At 31.3% G+C, this 18,135-nt stretch overlaps 1 protein-coding gene across 2 annotated transcripts in view; it reads left to right on the top strand.

Annotated features, from left to right (window-relative positions):
* The window catches only part of bug (thioredoxin domain-containing protein bug), a 44,223-nt gene that overhangs the window by 9,003 nt on the left and 17,085 nt on the right, over positions 1–18,135 (top strand). For both annotated transcript variants that reach the window (XM_035358474.2, XM_085811544.1), the window contains exons 3-5: positions 9,582–9,871; positions 11,463–11,671; positions 16,346–16,476. In XM_035358474.2, coding sequence (XP_035214365.1) covers positions 9,582–9,871; positions 11,463–11,671; positions 16,346–16,476 — 630 coding nt within the window. The remainder of the gene's footprint in view (positions 1–9,581; positions 9,872–11,462; positions 11,672–16,345; positions 16,477–18,135) is intronic.

The following is an 18,135-nucleotide window of genomic DNA, read 5'->3' as shown; positions in this document are numbered from 1 at the left end:
TTTTTTTTTTTTTTTTTTTGTTATTTTCTCTCATGTAGAGTTATTTGTTTCAAGAGAGGTTAACTTTCATTTCTGTTTCAGCCATTTTTATTCACTTTCATAATCAATATTTGCTGTTTATTTATCACTGACTTTTTCAGAAGTATGCAGTTTTCAACTTTTAAAAACTTCACAGTTTTCAACTTGTAAATCAGGTCTTCAGTAATATAAATCTGAAGAAATATTTTACTTTGCAATTGACTGCACTTTCTTTTCATTTGGCAGAGTAAATTCTATTTTGTGAATACAACATTTAATTTTCAATCTGCTAACAGCATCTCAGGTTTTGCAGTACTTTCCGATTATCTGCAACACCACCAGAAACTCACAAAAAGGTATTCACATGTCATCAAAAAGTATTTATATGGCAATGCAGGTATGTGCATAACATATATTTGTTGTGGTGGATGTGCAATACTGATATTGTACAATGCCAAGTTTGTGCAATTCTCTGATATTTTTTAAGTGAAAACAGATTATTGTATACATGAGGAGACCAACCGTGCAGAAAAGAATAATTTCTCGGAAAAAATAAGGGTTTTATTACAGATGTTTCTTGTTTTTTTTTTCAGTTTATTGATTGATTGCTCTTGTATAGAATTCTTAGTGTGCTGCCATTTCAAAAACAGTAGTTGTCTTTCACACATTAGCTTGCTGAGAAATGAATCATTAAGGAGTTCACCAATACTCCCTATAGTCAGCAATCATTTTGTGACTTTTTGATAGTGGGTGCAGATAATCAGAAAGTACTGTTTTTGCAAGTAAGCTTCACAGATCTTAGAACATTAATTTTTAGTTAACTAGCATCATTTCCAAACTATTTGAATATTGACAAAATGTTTTGCAATCAAAAAATTATGATGCAGAGTTTTAAAAGTTCTTTTATATTCTGATCTATTCACTCAGCTGTATAATTTGTTGGCATAAGGTAGTAGAAGTTTCATTTATATTTTTTAGTAGCTAAAATGTAATTGTCAGTGAAATATAAAATTTTTCTTTGCTTTCTTTTCAGAAAAAGACTGAAAACATTTTTCAAAGAAAGGGTAAAAATAGTAGAATTTGAAGAATATGTCATTAATTTTTATAAAATGCTCTCATTAAATTGAGACATTTAATAACTAGATTGAGGCATTCAATCTCTAAATCAGAGAGTATGTGACATATTTTTTTAGCAGTACAAAATAGTAAATCAAGAATGTTGCTATAAGCCAGCGTTTCTTAAACTGGGGGGGGGGTTCACCAAAAATTTAGAAGTTTTGATATTTTTTAACTTATTATAATAATTTTACAATTACCAAATATTTTTACACAAGGTATCTGAAAATAGATAAAGATAAGACAATAGGTACAAAGAAAAAAGGAAAACATTTTGACGCATTCTTTTTATAATAGAAACATTCATTTTACTTGCTTTGCATGTGACCCTGTCATTTCATCTGTTAAAATTAGAAATTAAAGTTAATGACTTAAAACTGCAATAGTATATTACAGTACAAGTGAAAAAATTGACAGTTTCACACATGCGTGTGTCGGATTTGCACAATGCTTATAAGGTACCACAAATTTTTCATCAATATTATGGGGTCCTGGGGGTCGCAAAACTATCTCATTGATGAAAAGGTGTCGTGACTGAAAAAAGTGTAAGAAACCCTGCTATAAGCCACCACTAAATCAAGGTTATTCTGTATATACACCGTATTCGTAAAAGTTCTTATGAGGCCTTTATTTTTACAACCATTTGTTGTAGATGTATAATTTCAGTTATAGAAATATTTTAAATGCTTCAAATATAGTAGCATTTATTATTAAATAATTACATAAAATTTAAAAAACGTTTTATACAGCTCTCTAAACTCTATAGTTTATATTCATTTTAAAAAATGAAACACGCAAAAATGTTTGTCTCCCTAATGATAAAATTTAACATATTGGCAAAAATAAAGTCCACAGAAGGATTTCTATAGACACAATAAATACATACATATATGCATTTATTTTATGCAAATTATGACAGGGTTTGTAAGGTCCTTAAGAGTCCTTAAAAGTCCTTAGATTTTTTGGAATCGATTTTTGGCCCTTAAAAGTCCTCAATTTTGGCCAAAATCAGCAGAAGGTCCTTAATTTTAATCATCTGAAATTTCTTGTCTGTTTTATGACTGCCATTCTAGTGTGAATTAGCATTTTGGAGGAATGTTTTTGCTGAAAACACACAGTTGAAAAAACGCTACCCAGCAAAACCAAAGAATATTGCGTATTCCACACGTGAACTACATACCTGCCTTACCACTCAGCAAAAAGACTCGTCCTGCCTATGTCACGCGCATGCAGAGTGACGTGAAGAATGGATCCTTGTATTAGCTCGCGGTCTAAAGTAAGTGTTGTCAGGATGTTTTCAAAACAAGAACAACGATGTTGGATAAAAATTGAATGTGCCAGAGGTCGTACAGCACGACAGTGTCATCAAGGACTTGCGACCAAGAGGCTTGCGGGGAATCTGCATTGCCTTACAGAACCGTAGCAAGATGGGTGAAAGCATTCAATGAAGGACACCAAAACGTGGCAGACATGCTGCGGCCAGGTCGTCCGAGTGTCAGCGATGCAGACACGCAAGCTGTTGCCGCACTAATGGACAGTGATCGCCGGCAAACGATTCGTCAGCTGGCCAGACAAACAGGATTAGCGCATACGACTGTGCTGCACATTCTGAAGGAATGCCTGTCCATGAGAAAAATTGCTTCATGATGCTCCACATCAATTGACGGAAATGCAGAAATGGCTACGGTACGATGCTGCCCGAACCCACCTGGAGCGCTATGAGCGTGAAGGAGATGCTTTTTTATGCCATATCATTACGCTGGATGAGACTTGGGCCCGATGGTACCAGCCAGAACTGAAGCGCCAATCAAACGAATGGCGTCATCACGGGTCACCACGACGTTCGAAATTTCGTCAGAACCCCAGCAATGTGAAAGTTATGGTGATTGTCGTGTACGACTGTGATGGTGTCATCCTAACGCACCCCATTCCCCCACAGCAGACCGTCACTGCGCAGTATGATTGTGCTCATTTTTGGAGCACAATCTCCAACCAGCTTTGAGAAAAAAACGGCGACACTTTCTGCAGAATGCTCCTCTCATTTTGCATGACAATGCTCGGCCGCATGCAGCGCAAGCTGTGACTGATTTGTTCAAGCGATGGGGCTGAGAAGTGCTTTACCATCCACCATACTTCCCAGATCTAAGCCCTTGTAACTATGACTTGATTCCTAAGATGAAGGAACCATTTCGTGGCACTCGCTTCCAAACTGTTCCTGAGATTCTTGCGGCAGTAGACCGGCCCATTCAAACTATCAACAAAACAGGTGCTGCTACAGGTATTCTGCGACTTCCACATCGTTGGTAATAGGTTGTACACGATGCTGGCGACTATATTGAAGGACTGACATGAATCACTTTTGTATTCCTTGTAAATAAATAGTTGCCACTATTAAAGTTCCAACCCTCGTAAAAATACCTAATTTAATTATTTATAACTAACTGCTTACCCTTAAAAATTATCTCTACATATTAAACCAAACATATATTTGGTGGGAAAAGAACAATGTGCATTTTACATGTTTTAAAGCAAAGCTATTTTGGTTTTTTTGATGTTTTTTAATTGTTCCTGTGGAACTTGGAGAAATATTAGTCCTTGAATCAATTCTTTGATTCATTTAAATAAGTTTATGCTTTGCTTGTTCTTGAAATATCATTTAATTACTTCTTACTTTAATTCACAAATCACCAAAACATTGCTGTAATAATGTTTTGAATGCATATTTCATGTTAGTGTTTTGAAAATTGGTCTAATTCAGAATGTACTAGAAGTACATTAAGATTTTTATGCTTTTAGTATGACTAATGCACCTAAATTTATAAAATTAAAATATTTTGAACTCTTAATTTTGAATTTCAAATCAAAAATAGAGATGCATGTGTGCACTGGATTGGTTGATTGAACAAATGAATGAAATTATGAAATTTTCTGAAATGCATTATTTTTGCTACAAAATTAACTTGTATGTTCTAAAAAAGTACATAAAAGTCATTTATGTGTAACTTGGTTTTGCTTGTGTATTTAAATTTTTTTTTTTTCTTTATTTATCCCTTTTTCAGGGTTCGTAAGGTCCTTAAATGTCCTTAAATTTTCAAAAATGATTTTTGGTCCTTAAAAGTCCTGAATTTTGGTCAAAATGAATAAACGGTCCTTAATTTTGCTTATTTGACATTTCTTATCATTTCTAATGATTGCCATTCTAAGTGTGAATTGCAATTTCTCATGAATATGAAATTAAAATTACACGACTCTTAACCAATCTGTTGGCGAATTTGCGTTGCAAACGATAAAAAATTAATTACCTAGCCTAGAATGAAAGTATCGGGGTCTGATTGGCTATTCACCCAATGTTTTGAAACAGGTGTTATCCATAAATTTAGGCAGATTGTGACGAAAGCGGGAAGTTCTTTAAGAGGCGAAAATGATGATGAAGGTGCTCGAAAAAAAAAAGGGGGGATTCTGAAAATATTTGCCAAAATTAGAACAATTCCAACCTGGAAGGCCACAACCCTTCCGACGCCAACAGGAACGAGATGCCTGGAAAGTGCATTTTCAGTAAACTGTAGATTCATCAAGCTGACTACAAAGACTGGATATTGATGGATGACAATCCTTATAAAGCTAAATGTGGTCTTTGTCTGAAACAAATTGAAATTTCTAGAATGGGAGAGTCAGCGCTGAAAATTGACATGAAAGGTAAGTTTCGTTTTATCATTTCGATTTGTTTTTACACGGTTTTGCTTAGCTTAATTTCTGTGTTTGTTTGAATTACACCATAAATTAATTTTTGATCACCTTCTACGGAGTTTATTCTCTTTTGCACATATATGTATGGGATATCGGGATTAGGATTTTATTTCTGTAGAGGGTCTGTTATCGATTTTGCGGGAAATCTGTTGGCTCCATTTCGATTTTCGGTCACCAAGGGCAAATTCGGTAATGCTAGCCGAGAAAAAGTGCAGTTCGGAAATACGTTTTGAAGCTTCAATAGAAAATTAAATATTTGGTTTAATCCTATGCACAAAGGATTTGACGACTTTATGATGAGCAATAACGGGACATATACGAAAATTTAGCGATTTCAAAAAAAAAAAAGAAAAGAAAAGAAAAAAAAAAAGAAAAAAACTGCTGTTGATAGTAATGCATTATTTTTGCTAATGGCGATACAATTATTAGTTGAAAACAACTAATTAAAAGATTTTTAATATTTTTAAAGCTGAAAACAACTAATTGAAACTAATTTTCATGCATTAACTAGACGCAAAATTAACTTTCATGAATTACTTAAGTTATTGGGTAGAAGTTTAACTGAAAATATACATTCCATATTATATATATATACAGTACAAAGTCCGAGGTCCGGAATCGTCGGGACTTCGGTGATCCCAGATTTGAGATTTTTCCGGATATTAGATCATTTTAAATCTACTAAGATGGTATGTAGAAATTATAAAATTGAAAATATGAAATCGTGATTTATGAAATAATGAAGCATTTATGATTTAAAGGGTATCGAAATTTACAAAAGAAAAGAGCTTAATATTTATATGTTTATTAAACATTTCTTTTAATGTAAGTTATTTGATTTTTTTTCTCTGCTAATACTTTAGACTAATACTATAGACATATAATTTCTTGTTCAGTTATTAAGTTCCATTGTTCAAGTCCTGTAATTGCTGTGTCGAGAATTCCGAATAACTTGTCAATCAAAATTTTTTCTCTTTCAGCAACCTCTCTGTTACTTTCTTCACTATCGGTAGCTGTATTTTCTGGATTTAGAACCATACTACAGATTTCGCCCTCCGTTAATTGATTGATGATTGGGGCATTGTCATCGCAATGAAAAATTTCTGTTTAACTTCCCTAAATTCTGCTACCTGGTGCGGCCATGCGAGCTCTGGCGCTGGTTCTGGCTTTATGTGAATAACAAATCAATTATTCTTAATTCAAATAGCACTAAATATAATCATTTGTCCTATGAGTATCATTAACAAAATCTATTTTTAGCTTAAGGAAAGAAATTTCTGTTAAATCTCCCCTTATCAACATTTTAGCGCATTAAACTTAAATCTGTAATCGGATAATACCCTGTTATTTGGCGTTGCTGCATGAGTCATCACTCAAGTTGTCATCCATTGATAAACATGCGATGATGAAACCAAAATACAATAAATAATTATTCGCGATTTCTGCATCAAGGATATAAAATATTGGTTGGTGTAAAATCAACAAATATTTCGGTTTGAGATTATGCCAAGCAGATACACAGCTATGGAGTCAAGTTACTAATCACACACATTTATGCTAAAATAATTATTTCTTCAATAATGAGATATTTTATTTAGTGCCAAACTGAGATTAAGAATCTGGATTTCCGACATGTTTTTTTATGAAGAGGAAAAAAATCTGATGTGCATGCGTAAAACATAGCCCTTCCCTCCAAAAAAAGCCCTAAAAAATTGGTTGGTGGTGGCTTTGAGGTCTGGATTTTAGATCATTCCAGATATTGGATGTCCGGATCTCGGACTTTGTACTGTATACATATATACAGTAAAAAAATGTATATTTTCAGTATACATTTCTTATTATATATATATATATATATATATATATATATATATATATATATATACATACACACATTATATATATATATGCAATACTTAATTTTACTAATGCCTTGCATGTAATGTCTCTTTTAGGTGCAAAACATCTCTTCCTTCTCAACTGCAGAGTTTCTTCTAACAGTATCGTGAATTTTGTCAAGTTAGAAGAACCATCTACTTCAGGAAAAGATGTAACTGCTAATTCAACATCAATAAGTGTAGAAAATAATAAAATCAATTCTTTTCAAATCTTAAATTACAGATGCAGAAATATTGTGGGTAATGTACATCAAAAGCCACTATTCTTTTAAATCGTGCGATGATATTGGGCCGTTATTCAGTAAAATGTTCCTGGATAGTTCCATTGCAAAACAGTTTTCATGTGGTGAAAAGAAATGTGCTTATATCTGTCATTTTGGTCTTGGCCCTTATTTTAAAACTTTGTTACTAAAGCATTGTAAAAATGCTGAGTTTTTTACATTACAATTTGATGAGACTCTTAATCTGACAAATCAAAAGAAGCGACTAGATATTCATGTGAGGTACTGGCATCACAAAAATAAGGTCAGAACTCAGTACCTTACTTCTGCATTTATAGGGCATGCAATAAGTGAAATTATTTTATCCAAATTTTATGAATGTGCTGAAAAACTAGACTTGTCAAAACTCTTACAAATATTGATGGATGATCCTGTAGTAAACTGGAAATTTTATGATTTATTGCAACAGGACTTGACAAAGGAATATAACATTCAATGCTTGAAATTAGGGACATCTGGTTTACACATTCTTAACAATGCTTTCAAGCATGGAATGTCATCCACTGGCTGGGACATTCCATCATTCTTATCCTCCTTATATTGGATTTTTAAAGATTCTCCTGTAAGACGTGAAGATTTTTTAAGTATATCTGGCTTAAAAAAGCTTCCTGTGAAGTTCTGCTTTTACCGATGGTTGCAAAATGTCCCAGCAGTTGAAAGAGCCATTGAAATGTGGGATGACTTGCTACTGTACATTAAAAAAGTTGAAATGGGGCAGTTTAAAAAAAATTCATCGAAATCCTTCTCAAATATTTTGGAGGCAACTAAAGATAAAACATTTCTTATAAAATTAAATTTTTTTCTCTCTCTGTCGAAAATATTATTGCTTTTCCTTGAATATTATCAAAGCGATAAACCACTTATTCCCTTTTTTGCTGAAGATATCTTAAAACTTGTAAATGATTGCCCTCAGCACTTTAAAATTTTGAAACTAGAATATTCAAAAATAACTAAAGCAGAAAATTTTTATAAATTTAATTTTAATGATCCAAATTGTTATAATGATAAAAGTAAAGTTTATTTGGGATTCATTGCTGAGCAGTTAATGAATGATAAATGCCACAAGAAGGACATTTCACAAGCTGAAAGTTTTACATTGAAACAAAAAGGTCAACAATGTGTCTTAACACTTAATGTCTAAATGTCCAATAAATTATTCTCTTATTCGAAATGCATCTTGTATAGACCCACGATTGATGGCTAAAAGTCCAGAACAAAATGAAAATATTTCTAACGGTATTAATGTGAAATAAATGTGTTTTAAAAGATGATTGTGATGAAATTCTGCTGCAGTTTGGAGAGTTTCTAGACAAAGTAGTTAAGACAAATTTACATGAATTTTCTTTTTTTGATCCTCAAAATCTTTTTCTTGACACATTTCTCACTTCTTATTTTCATGATTTTCACTCTTCAAAAGTATGGAAAATAGTGAAAATGATTCTTATCTTGTCACATGGACAGGCCTCTGTGGAAAGGGGCGTAAATAAAGCAATTGAAATTGAAAATTTAAGTGACTCATCATACATTTTTCAACGCACAGTATTTGATTACATAAAATTTTCTGAAGGTATTCTTAATATCAAAATTAATAAAGAAATGAGATCAGCAGCAGCTTCTGCGAGATCTAAATATATGCAGTATTTAGAAGAACAAAAATCTTTAACTGAATCTGAAAATTCAAAGAGGAAAATAAATATTATTTAGGGAGAAATTGATTATATGAAGCAGAAGAAAAAATTTCTTCAAAGGGACATTAAAGATATTAATGAAGAAGTAGATGCTTTAGCATCTACATCTGCTTTAGCAGATGAAGCAGAGACCAGTAGGAACACTGATTTGTTTATCAAAGCAAGTGAACATAGAAGAATAGTTAAAGAAAAGAAAATAGACATAAATAAATGAGGTGTTAAAATATCTGAAAAAATTTCAGATTTAAAAAAAAATATAAATGTTTTGTATCTTTTATTGTATAGTTTATTATTCTAGTATCTTTCGAAAACCAAGGAAATAAATTGTATATTTACAAATCTGTTTTTTTAATCTGCAAAATATTCTTACATTGTGATTATAATAGTAGTTGACTGTGTTTAAATAAATATCAAATAAGTTAAATAATAATCATGTAAATCTCTAAAATATCTGTGACTGTTATTAGTGTAAAATACACTTATACATATTTTTCAAGAAATTATGCTCCTAATTTAATGTTATCTAATTTATAACTTGTAGGGAGTTAGTTTAATTTTCAAAATTGTTTTATGTGAAGTATTAACTTGAATTTAATAATAGTGCATAATACACACTTCTGTTAGTTTCTTAAAGTGAAATTACAAGCATGAAGTCGGTTGTATGGATAATTGCTTTATTCTATTTGTTTTTTGTTTGCTGATAGGTCCTTAATTTTTTCTTTGATGGTCCTTAAAAGTCCTTAATTTTCATGTAAGGAAATGTGTACGAACCCTGTTTTTTTAATGAGAGGTGCATTCAGTAAACTATTCTTTGTATATTTTCTTTATTACAGGTGACACTGAAGTTCAGTTTAGTAAACCTGAAAATGCTAAGCCACTGGAAAATGATAAAAATGCCACTACACTAATATTGGAGGAAATTGAAGATCATGTTAGCAAACTGAAAGAAACTGTTTCTATTAATAGAGATTTACTAACTTCAGGAAACATCTCCATAAATGGAAGTGCTAATGAAGGTATAACAGGCATTAATGCAGGTCAAAATGGTTCTTCTAATGCTTCTTCAGAAGCAAAAAACAAAGTAAAAGTGGAATGTGCTCCAAGAACTCTCTCGGAAAATGAGGTATATAATTTGTGAAAACAATTTTTGGGATCTAAGTTTATGAAGTGAACATAATCTCGAAAAAAGGAAATAGTACTTCATATGCATTATAGTGTTAAAAATTATGTGTTTTGAAACTATATAAATATTTGAGCAGTTTAGTTTGGTGACTCAAAAATCATCACCAAACTAATTATACTAATTATTAATTAAAAGTTACCAGTGAGGATTTACATATAAGCCACACAAGCTATAGTTTAGGCCCCCCACTTTCTTGGGGGCCTCCAAAAAATTAAAATTAGTATTAAAATATAGTTTAACAGACTAATAAAGGGCCCCATATCTCAAATAGCTTAGGGTCTTATCAAATCTGGCCCTGAGAGTTACTATTAGTAATGCATATCACAATTGCTTTCATTAATTCTACAGATATTTAAAATTAGTGTAAAGTGTGGCTTTTCAGCTGAGAAAAATTTCTTTTTTTTTTTTTTTTTTTGTTTTGTTTTGTTTAAAATCAGTGTTAAAATAATGTTGAAGAATTTTTCTTAGTGTTTTAATTAATGTTGAATTTAATGTATATCTTTTAATGTATACAAATATGCCTAGAATATATTTTTTATTTATATCTGTAATGTTTCACAGAAAAGACAGACATACTTTTTTTTTTTTTTCGGTATTTAATCTTGTTTTCTGTTTTGAATGTTTATATGAGAAGATTTAAATCATTAAAATGTCAAAGGAGAGTAAATAACATGTTGCAGAAGTATTATGAAGTAGTGAATGTTATATATACATAATTAAAATTTTTCATGATGCATAAGTATTCTATCCTCCTTATTGATTCACTATGCATTTACAAGTTATCTGTAGTGCATTATTTATATATGATTTTTTGGTACTCTTCTGTTATCAGAATCAGATTCAGAAATCTGTGTGTGTATGTATGTTTGTATATATGTGGCACACACATATATATGCACACATATATATGTATATGCTTATATGCATGCATACATGGACACATCCATCCATACACACATGCATACATACATTTCTAAACATGGCCCTGGTAATTTTTTTTTTTTTTTTTTTTTGTGTGTGTGTGTGTGTTTAAGCCATACAAGAGAGTTAAAAAAAAAAAAAAACCTTTTCTTTAACCATTTTAAATTTTACGGTAAATTTCATATACATTAAAAGGAATTAACTCTGATAATTAGGATATAATAACATGCCCAACAAGTATTAATTTAGAAGTCAAACAACAAAAATCAGCATTATATTTTCAAATTTTCATGGGACTAGTTTCGACAGTGTTGCGCTTTTGCAGCCGAGGATGATATTTCGGTAAAACCATCGAAACTTGTCCTGTGAAAATTTGAAAATATAATGCTGATTTTTGTTGTTTGACTTCTAAATTAATAACTCTGATACTTCAAAATGCAGCTTTACTTGTATTGATTATAGTTTCAGAAAAGAAGTATTGAATCTTGATAGTTATGTAAACTATTTCTCTAATATAAACATTCCAGTTACTGTAGTGATAAATGTTGTTATGATATGATTAGAGATGCTTTTGTGGAAAATCTCGTAAATTTCTTATAATTATTTACAGGTTCCTACAGTCATCTTAGCTAATAGCAGTACACTTCTGAAAGCACTGACACCAGCCACTACTAATACATCAGCAGGAGAATGTGTAGCTGTTTTATTTTACTCAGCTCAGTGTATTTTCTCTGCACGAATGGCTCCTCATTTTAATGCTCTCCCACGTGTGTTTCCTGATATCCAGTTTTATGCTGTTGATGCCATGGAGCATGGCAAGTAGGTATTTCTAAATTATCGTTTGTGAGTTAAATTGTTATAAATGATAGTAATCAGTTTTTTTTTAGGTTAGGCATTTTAGTAGTTAAATATATTTAGTACTGTTACAAAAAACACTGTTTGCTGTAAACAACACATCTCCCATCTCCTAACAAATATAAAAATTTGTGTTTGAAAATTATTAGCCAAATTTTTGTGATATCATTTTTGTTCAGGAAATATTAACTTTCACATGTCTTTAAATATTATAGTGAACAAATGCTTTTTATTAAAATATTTTTTTAAAAATTGCTCACAATTTTATTGAAATGGTAAACGATTAAAACCTTCTGTACATTTTGTTACAATTTAAATATCGTGCAGATTAATTAAGGTTTTGAACTGGCTAGTCAATTATGTCATAAAAACTGTGATAAAGATCAAAAACTAACATTTGAGACTTTTGCAGGATCAAGAAATTGTTTTGTTTCTTTTACTATTTCTGTTCAAAGTAAAGATTAAAAAGGATCAAATGGCCTATATGTGAGATGCATATGTTAGCAACTCTACAATCACACCATGAAGTGTTTGGTATATTGTGCTATTTTGTTGCTTCAGATATCAGTACTGACAGTTCTTTGTCAGTTTTTTGATGCAAGTTTGTAATTAGATTATCTTTTCTAAAACTTACTGCTGATATCAAGTTATTTTAAAGTTCATAGGAGTGTCAATCCAGATCTAGCTCAGGTGGCAAATGGCACCATATGAAGTTCAATACAGTCAAAAGTCGTTAATTCGGACACCCATAATCCGGAATGATCTATAATCCGGACCTCAAAGCTAAAATCTTTCTGCGCATGCGCCGCGTTGACGCATGCTCATAGGCGTTTTACGCGTCCGCGTAAGACATTTACGACTGCGCACATGCGTCTGCGCAAGTGCAGAATACGTTTTCGCGTCGGGCGGCATAAGCTAAAATTATCTAATTATCTATTTCAGTTAATGTTGATGATTGCGTTGTTCCTTAATCTTCGAATTGGATCCGGCTTATTATTTTTTGCAGACTGTAAGAGCAATTTTATAAAAGTAAGCTTGAACTTTCGATTATGTCAAAAAGAATTTCCGATGCTGGAGCTCCCAAAGGATCTAGAAAACGAAAGTATGATTCGATGTCCATCAAACAAAAAACGAATTGCTACAAAAAATGGATAAAGGTATATCCTTTGTTTATCTAACCGTTCCGAAATCTGTTTATCAATTTCACGCGCTGCTCTGCGTGGGGGGGGGGACGTCGCAACGCGCAATGCATTGGAAGTTGATCTGTCACCACTATCGTTATCTTCAGAGCAGATGTTTTTATTTTATTCGGCTTATAATTCCTTATTAAATGTAGTATTTAATCTCGATGTACTCCATCTTTGATATGATTTAAATCAAATTCCTCGTCATTATAAATATCACGAATACAAATCAAATAGTTTTCTGGTTGCAATTTTCTAATTTCGGCTATGCGTAAGGTAAGCATGCGCGCGTTGAAAGAAATGTTTAATAAAGTAAACAAATAAATATTAAGCTTTTTTTTTTTTTTTTTTTTTTTTTTTTTTTTTTTTTTTTTTTGTAAATTTTGATACCCTTTAGATCATAATTGCTCATTATTTTATAAATTACGGTTTCATATTTTTAATTTTATAATTTCTGCATGCCATCTTGCCAGATTTAAACTGATGATCTATAATCCGGAAAAATCGATAATCCGGAATCGCCGAAGTCCCGACGAGTCCGGATTAAAGACTTTTGACTGTATTTAAGTTCTGTGTCAGGAAAGATTATGAGTAAGTATGAATCTGCAAGGTATCAGGGCAGTTCTGCAGCAAGTACTAACTGAGATATCTGACTAGTAAAAAAGTAAGATGTAATTGTTCATCAAGTGAATGCCTTCTTGTGGTCTTATGGTCTTATAAATCAGGGAAGAGTTTTCTCATTTCCGCTTGGTCTGAAATATCTCAGAACAGGATTTGATCATTTATAAAATTATTATCATTATTATTTTTAATGGCTGGGTGCCTTATTTAATAGCCATTAGCCTTGCACCACTACAAGGGCCAGAAGTGGTGGCTGTTTCATTATGGAAGCGTCTAATAGGTGGGCTAATAAATTTCACGAAAGATTAAAATATACTTTCAAATACTTGAAATTAATTGGTTCTTTTTTTTCCCCTCAAGGAAATATGATTATGTAAATGTTTGTTTTAGTAGCAGATATATGCAGATATTATTAAATTTTTTTCTTTTTTGTTCATCTGAGTAGTTGTTTTAAGAATAACTACTTCAAAATATTTCTCAAATAAAATTTGAGATGTATTGAGAATTTATATGAGAAATTTTTTATTTTTTCTGCAAACTCAATTGTTTGTGTAATACCATATCTGATTATTGGATAAATTTTAAGTCATGGTAATTCAAAACTCTTTATTATTCCATCAAATTTAACTTATCAAGAATTCATTGTATTTGTTTCAAAATTTGTCAAAGGGAATAAAGAATGGCTTATGTGATCTTGTAGATAAGATGTAAGCAGTGGGATTACTGATAGTTTACAGGTTATTATTAGAAAATCTGTTTGGCGTTTTTCCAAGTTCAAGCATGCTTCTTTCACTGTGCATCATTTAAGCACTTTTAACATACTTAATACAGTGCAGAATCCAAGATGGCTCATTTGGACTTCTTGGTTCTGGATTTGGGAATTTTCTGAATTTTAGATTATCCATTTCATTCTAGTTAGATGGCATATAGAAATTATGAAATTAAAAATCTGAAATTGTTTATAAAATAATGAAGCACATATAACCATAAAGGAATAAAAATGTAGAAAGAAAAGGGCTTAGTATTTATTTGTTTGCTTTATTAAACATTTCATTCAATGTAAGTTGTTTAAGTTGCTTCATTGTTCGTACTAATACTTTAATATTATAGACTAGCTGAACGCACCCACTTTGCTATTTGAATGTGAATCTAGACTTCTTTCTTATATGGACGAAATTTCTAATTTCATATTGATAACTAATGTAATTTTTTTAAATTTAATGTCAGGAATATAGTGCCAGTCAGTGAAACTGTCATACAGAGATTTCCACATCACCCACGAGGTACTGTGTATTGGGATGTGGCCCCATTATTTAACGTGTTGAGATCCCCAGTAGTACACCACAAAAATTTGCCAACGTAAAACTAAGGCCATTATATATTTATTATGTATATACAGTCAAGAGTCGTTAATTCGGACACCCATAATCCGGACCTCAAAGCTAAAAATTTTCTGCGCATGCGCCGCGTTGACACATGCGCATAGGCGTTTACGCGTGCGCGTAAGACCTTTACGCCTGCGCATATGCGTGTGCGCAAACGCAGAATACGTTTTCGCATGCACGTTTAATGTATAATGGATGGTATAAGCTAAAATTATCTAATTACCTACTTCAGTTCATGTTGATGATTGTGTTGTTAATTAATCTTCGAATTGGATGCGGCTTATTATTTTTTGCAGACTGTAAGAGCAATTTTATAAAAGTAAACTTGAACTTTCAATTATGTCAAATAGAATTTCCGATGCTGGAGCTCCCAAAGAATCTACAAAACGAAAGTATGTTTCAATGTCCATCAAACAAAAAGTGGAATTGCTGCAAAAAATGTATAAAGACATGAAGAAGGTGACAGAGAGGTTAGTGAAAACGAAAAAATTTTGATTGACAAGTTAGTCGGTATTCTCAGCACAGCAATTACGGGACTTGAACAATGGAACTTTGTAACTGAACAAGAAATTATGTCTGTTTATAGAATTAAAGAGAAAGTATTATCACATAAAACGAAACAACTTACATTGAAAGAAATGTTTAATAAAGTAAACAAATAAATATAAAGCTTTTTTTTTTTTTTTTTTATTTTTGTTTGTAAATTTTGATACCTTTTAGATCATAATTGTTCTTTATTTCATAAATTACGGTTTCATATTTTTAATTTTAGAATTTCTGCGTGCCATCTTACGAGATTTAAACTGATGATCTATAATCCGGAAAAATCGATCATCCGGAATCGCGAAGTCCCGACGAGTCCGGATTAACGACTTTTGACTGTATATGTATTATATATATTTAATTATAATTTTCATGAAAATAAATGGTTATTATCTATCTTATCAAATTTTTGAATCAATTGTAATTATTTATCTTGATTTTTTATGTGTGGCAGTTTTTATAAATAACAACATTTTTATTTTTCATCACAATAATTTATTTTTCTTAATAATAACATTTATTTTCATGAAACTTATAAATGTTATTATTAACCTTATAATTTACATGTTGTTTGTATTCATTGAATAGATGCAAGTTATTTACCAATTTAATAATTTTAGAGGAAAATGCATTCACTGACAACAGCGTATTTTATACCTAGTTCTGGCAACAATAGAAGAAAATTCTGACCTTGAATTTGAAAACCAAATGTATGAAAAACTTCTATTGTATAACAAAAATGTATTTTGGACAGGATTTGCGTAAAATCCGTTGTTAGTGCATGTCTACATCGGGGAATGAGTAACTACGCAAAATTTCAAGTCAATCAGATGTATTGTTTTAACATTTGTATATTATGATATTATGTAATGCAAACTAAATTATTGTTTTGTCTTTTTTCCTAGCCTTCATGTTCGTTATGGATTAGTCTATGTCCCAAATGTTATGTTGTTTCATAATGCAAAACCATTTGCCAGATTCAATGAGACTACATTGAATTTAGATCAACTTGTAAAGTTCATTCACAAGCACACAGGTAACATTTTTGATTTTTTTGCTTTTTTGTTCCAGTTAATGTTAATTTTCCCCCTTCCCCCTCAGGGTTATACGAAGACTTGTAGCTGTAATTTTTACTAACAGAATTTGAATTTATTAACTTGGGCCCTGCTAAAAGTAAAATAACTGAATCAACATTAAATTTAGTTTATCCGGGGGTCTTTCACCCCTTTTTTTCACCCACCAGTCCACCAGAGAGGACTTTCGGCTCGCCGCATATTTAAAGTGCCACCATGGCGCACCGGCACTATACATTTACAAACACCCATGTCTTACCCGGTCCCTTTGTTACCATAATAGGCTCACCTAACCACTTTACCATCTAGGCTACTATAGTTACTATACTCTGTGTGATATAAAAAGTTTGGAATCTGTGTATATAATTCAATGTTTGTTTAACAGAAATGATCTTTTAATGTTATCTGTAAATTTTCTGAAGCATGTCATTCATTGTGTTCCCAGATCTATGGTTTCTGTTATCTAAGCTCATTGCCCTCCCTCTCCCTGTTTTAAATTTAAGAAATAATCTATTTTTAAGTTACAAAATCTGCTGCAAGTCATAACAGGTGGTGTATTTTGAAATACATACAGCAGTGCAAACATCAACCATGTCATCAAACATCATCTCTTCACAACAGTTTTGAATATCATCATATATACACATGGATGATTTGAATAAGAATTTAATTTCTTATGCACTACGGTGGCAGAGAAATATGTTTTTCCTTATTCTGTTATTTCTTGAAGCTATGCATACTATATTTGCTTTCACATTTCCTATTATTTAAAAAAAGTAATTAAAATGTGCTAATTTTACCACTTTAAACTCAATAAAGCAAAATTAGATAGCAAACCTAATTTATGATGGTGAGGTTTAGCGTATTAAAAAGTATATCTAAATAGAAGCCTTAATATTATTGTAATATATGTGTGTTTCATAAATGTTAGTTGCACTTATTGCCTTCAGTGCTATTCTTCTTTACTTCATTGTACATTGCTGTTTGCCATTATATATTGTCAAGAAAAGGGGGAAGGAAAAAAAAAGGAAAAGAATTTTAAATCATTTGCTGAAAAAACTAGAAGAGAAAAATATCTAAATAAATACAACAAAGGAAAGTACAGTATATTTTCATTCCTGCAAATCATCTCTAGCAGATTAGACTGGAATGCCAAATCCTTTAGTTTTATGTGAATGAGGGAGAAAAGGACTTTGAAAATTTAAAATGAGATGCTTTATAATTACATTAGTGCATTTTAGTTAATTGCACTTTGTCATGTTATGTTGCACACTATTGCATTATATGTAGAGCTTGCTATTATCTGTGATTTCAGATAACTGCGGTAAGCTTAAGGAGTATATTTACTATCCATGTATATAGGATACTACTATATGAATATTCAAAAAGCAAAATGTCTCGGTGGTTATTGAAAGGTGTTCAATAGTTAATTTAAGAGGTTCAAAATATAGATGTTTCATTATTCAAAATTGCTGATAACATTGCTAGAACTAAAATGGTATGTGATTTATTAAGATATCTTTAAATAGTATGCTAAAGTTTTATATTGATATAGATTTTTACACTGTTTTTCATGTGGTAAAGTTATAAATATTTTACAAAGTTCTCGTTATGTAAATATC

This window comes from Stegodyphus dumicola, chromosome 2, assembly GCF_044657685.1.
Source record: "Stegodyphus dumicola isolate Sdum_Otavi_A_Nest chromosome 2, ASM4465768v1".
NCBI classification, from domain to species: Eukaryota; Metazoa; Arthropoda; class Arachnida; order Araneae; family Eresidae; genus Stegodyphus; species Stegodyphus dumicola.
This window is presented reverse-complemented; position numbering and strand designations above follow the sequence as displayed.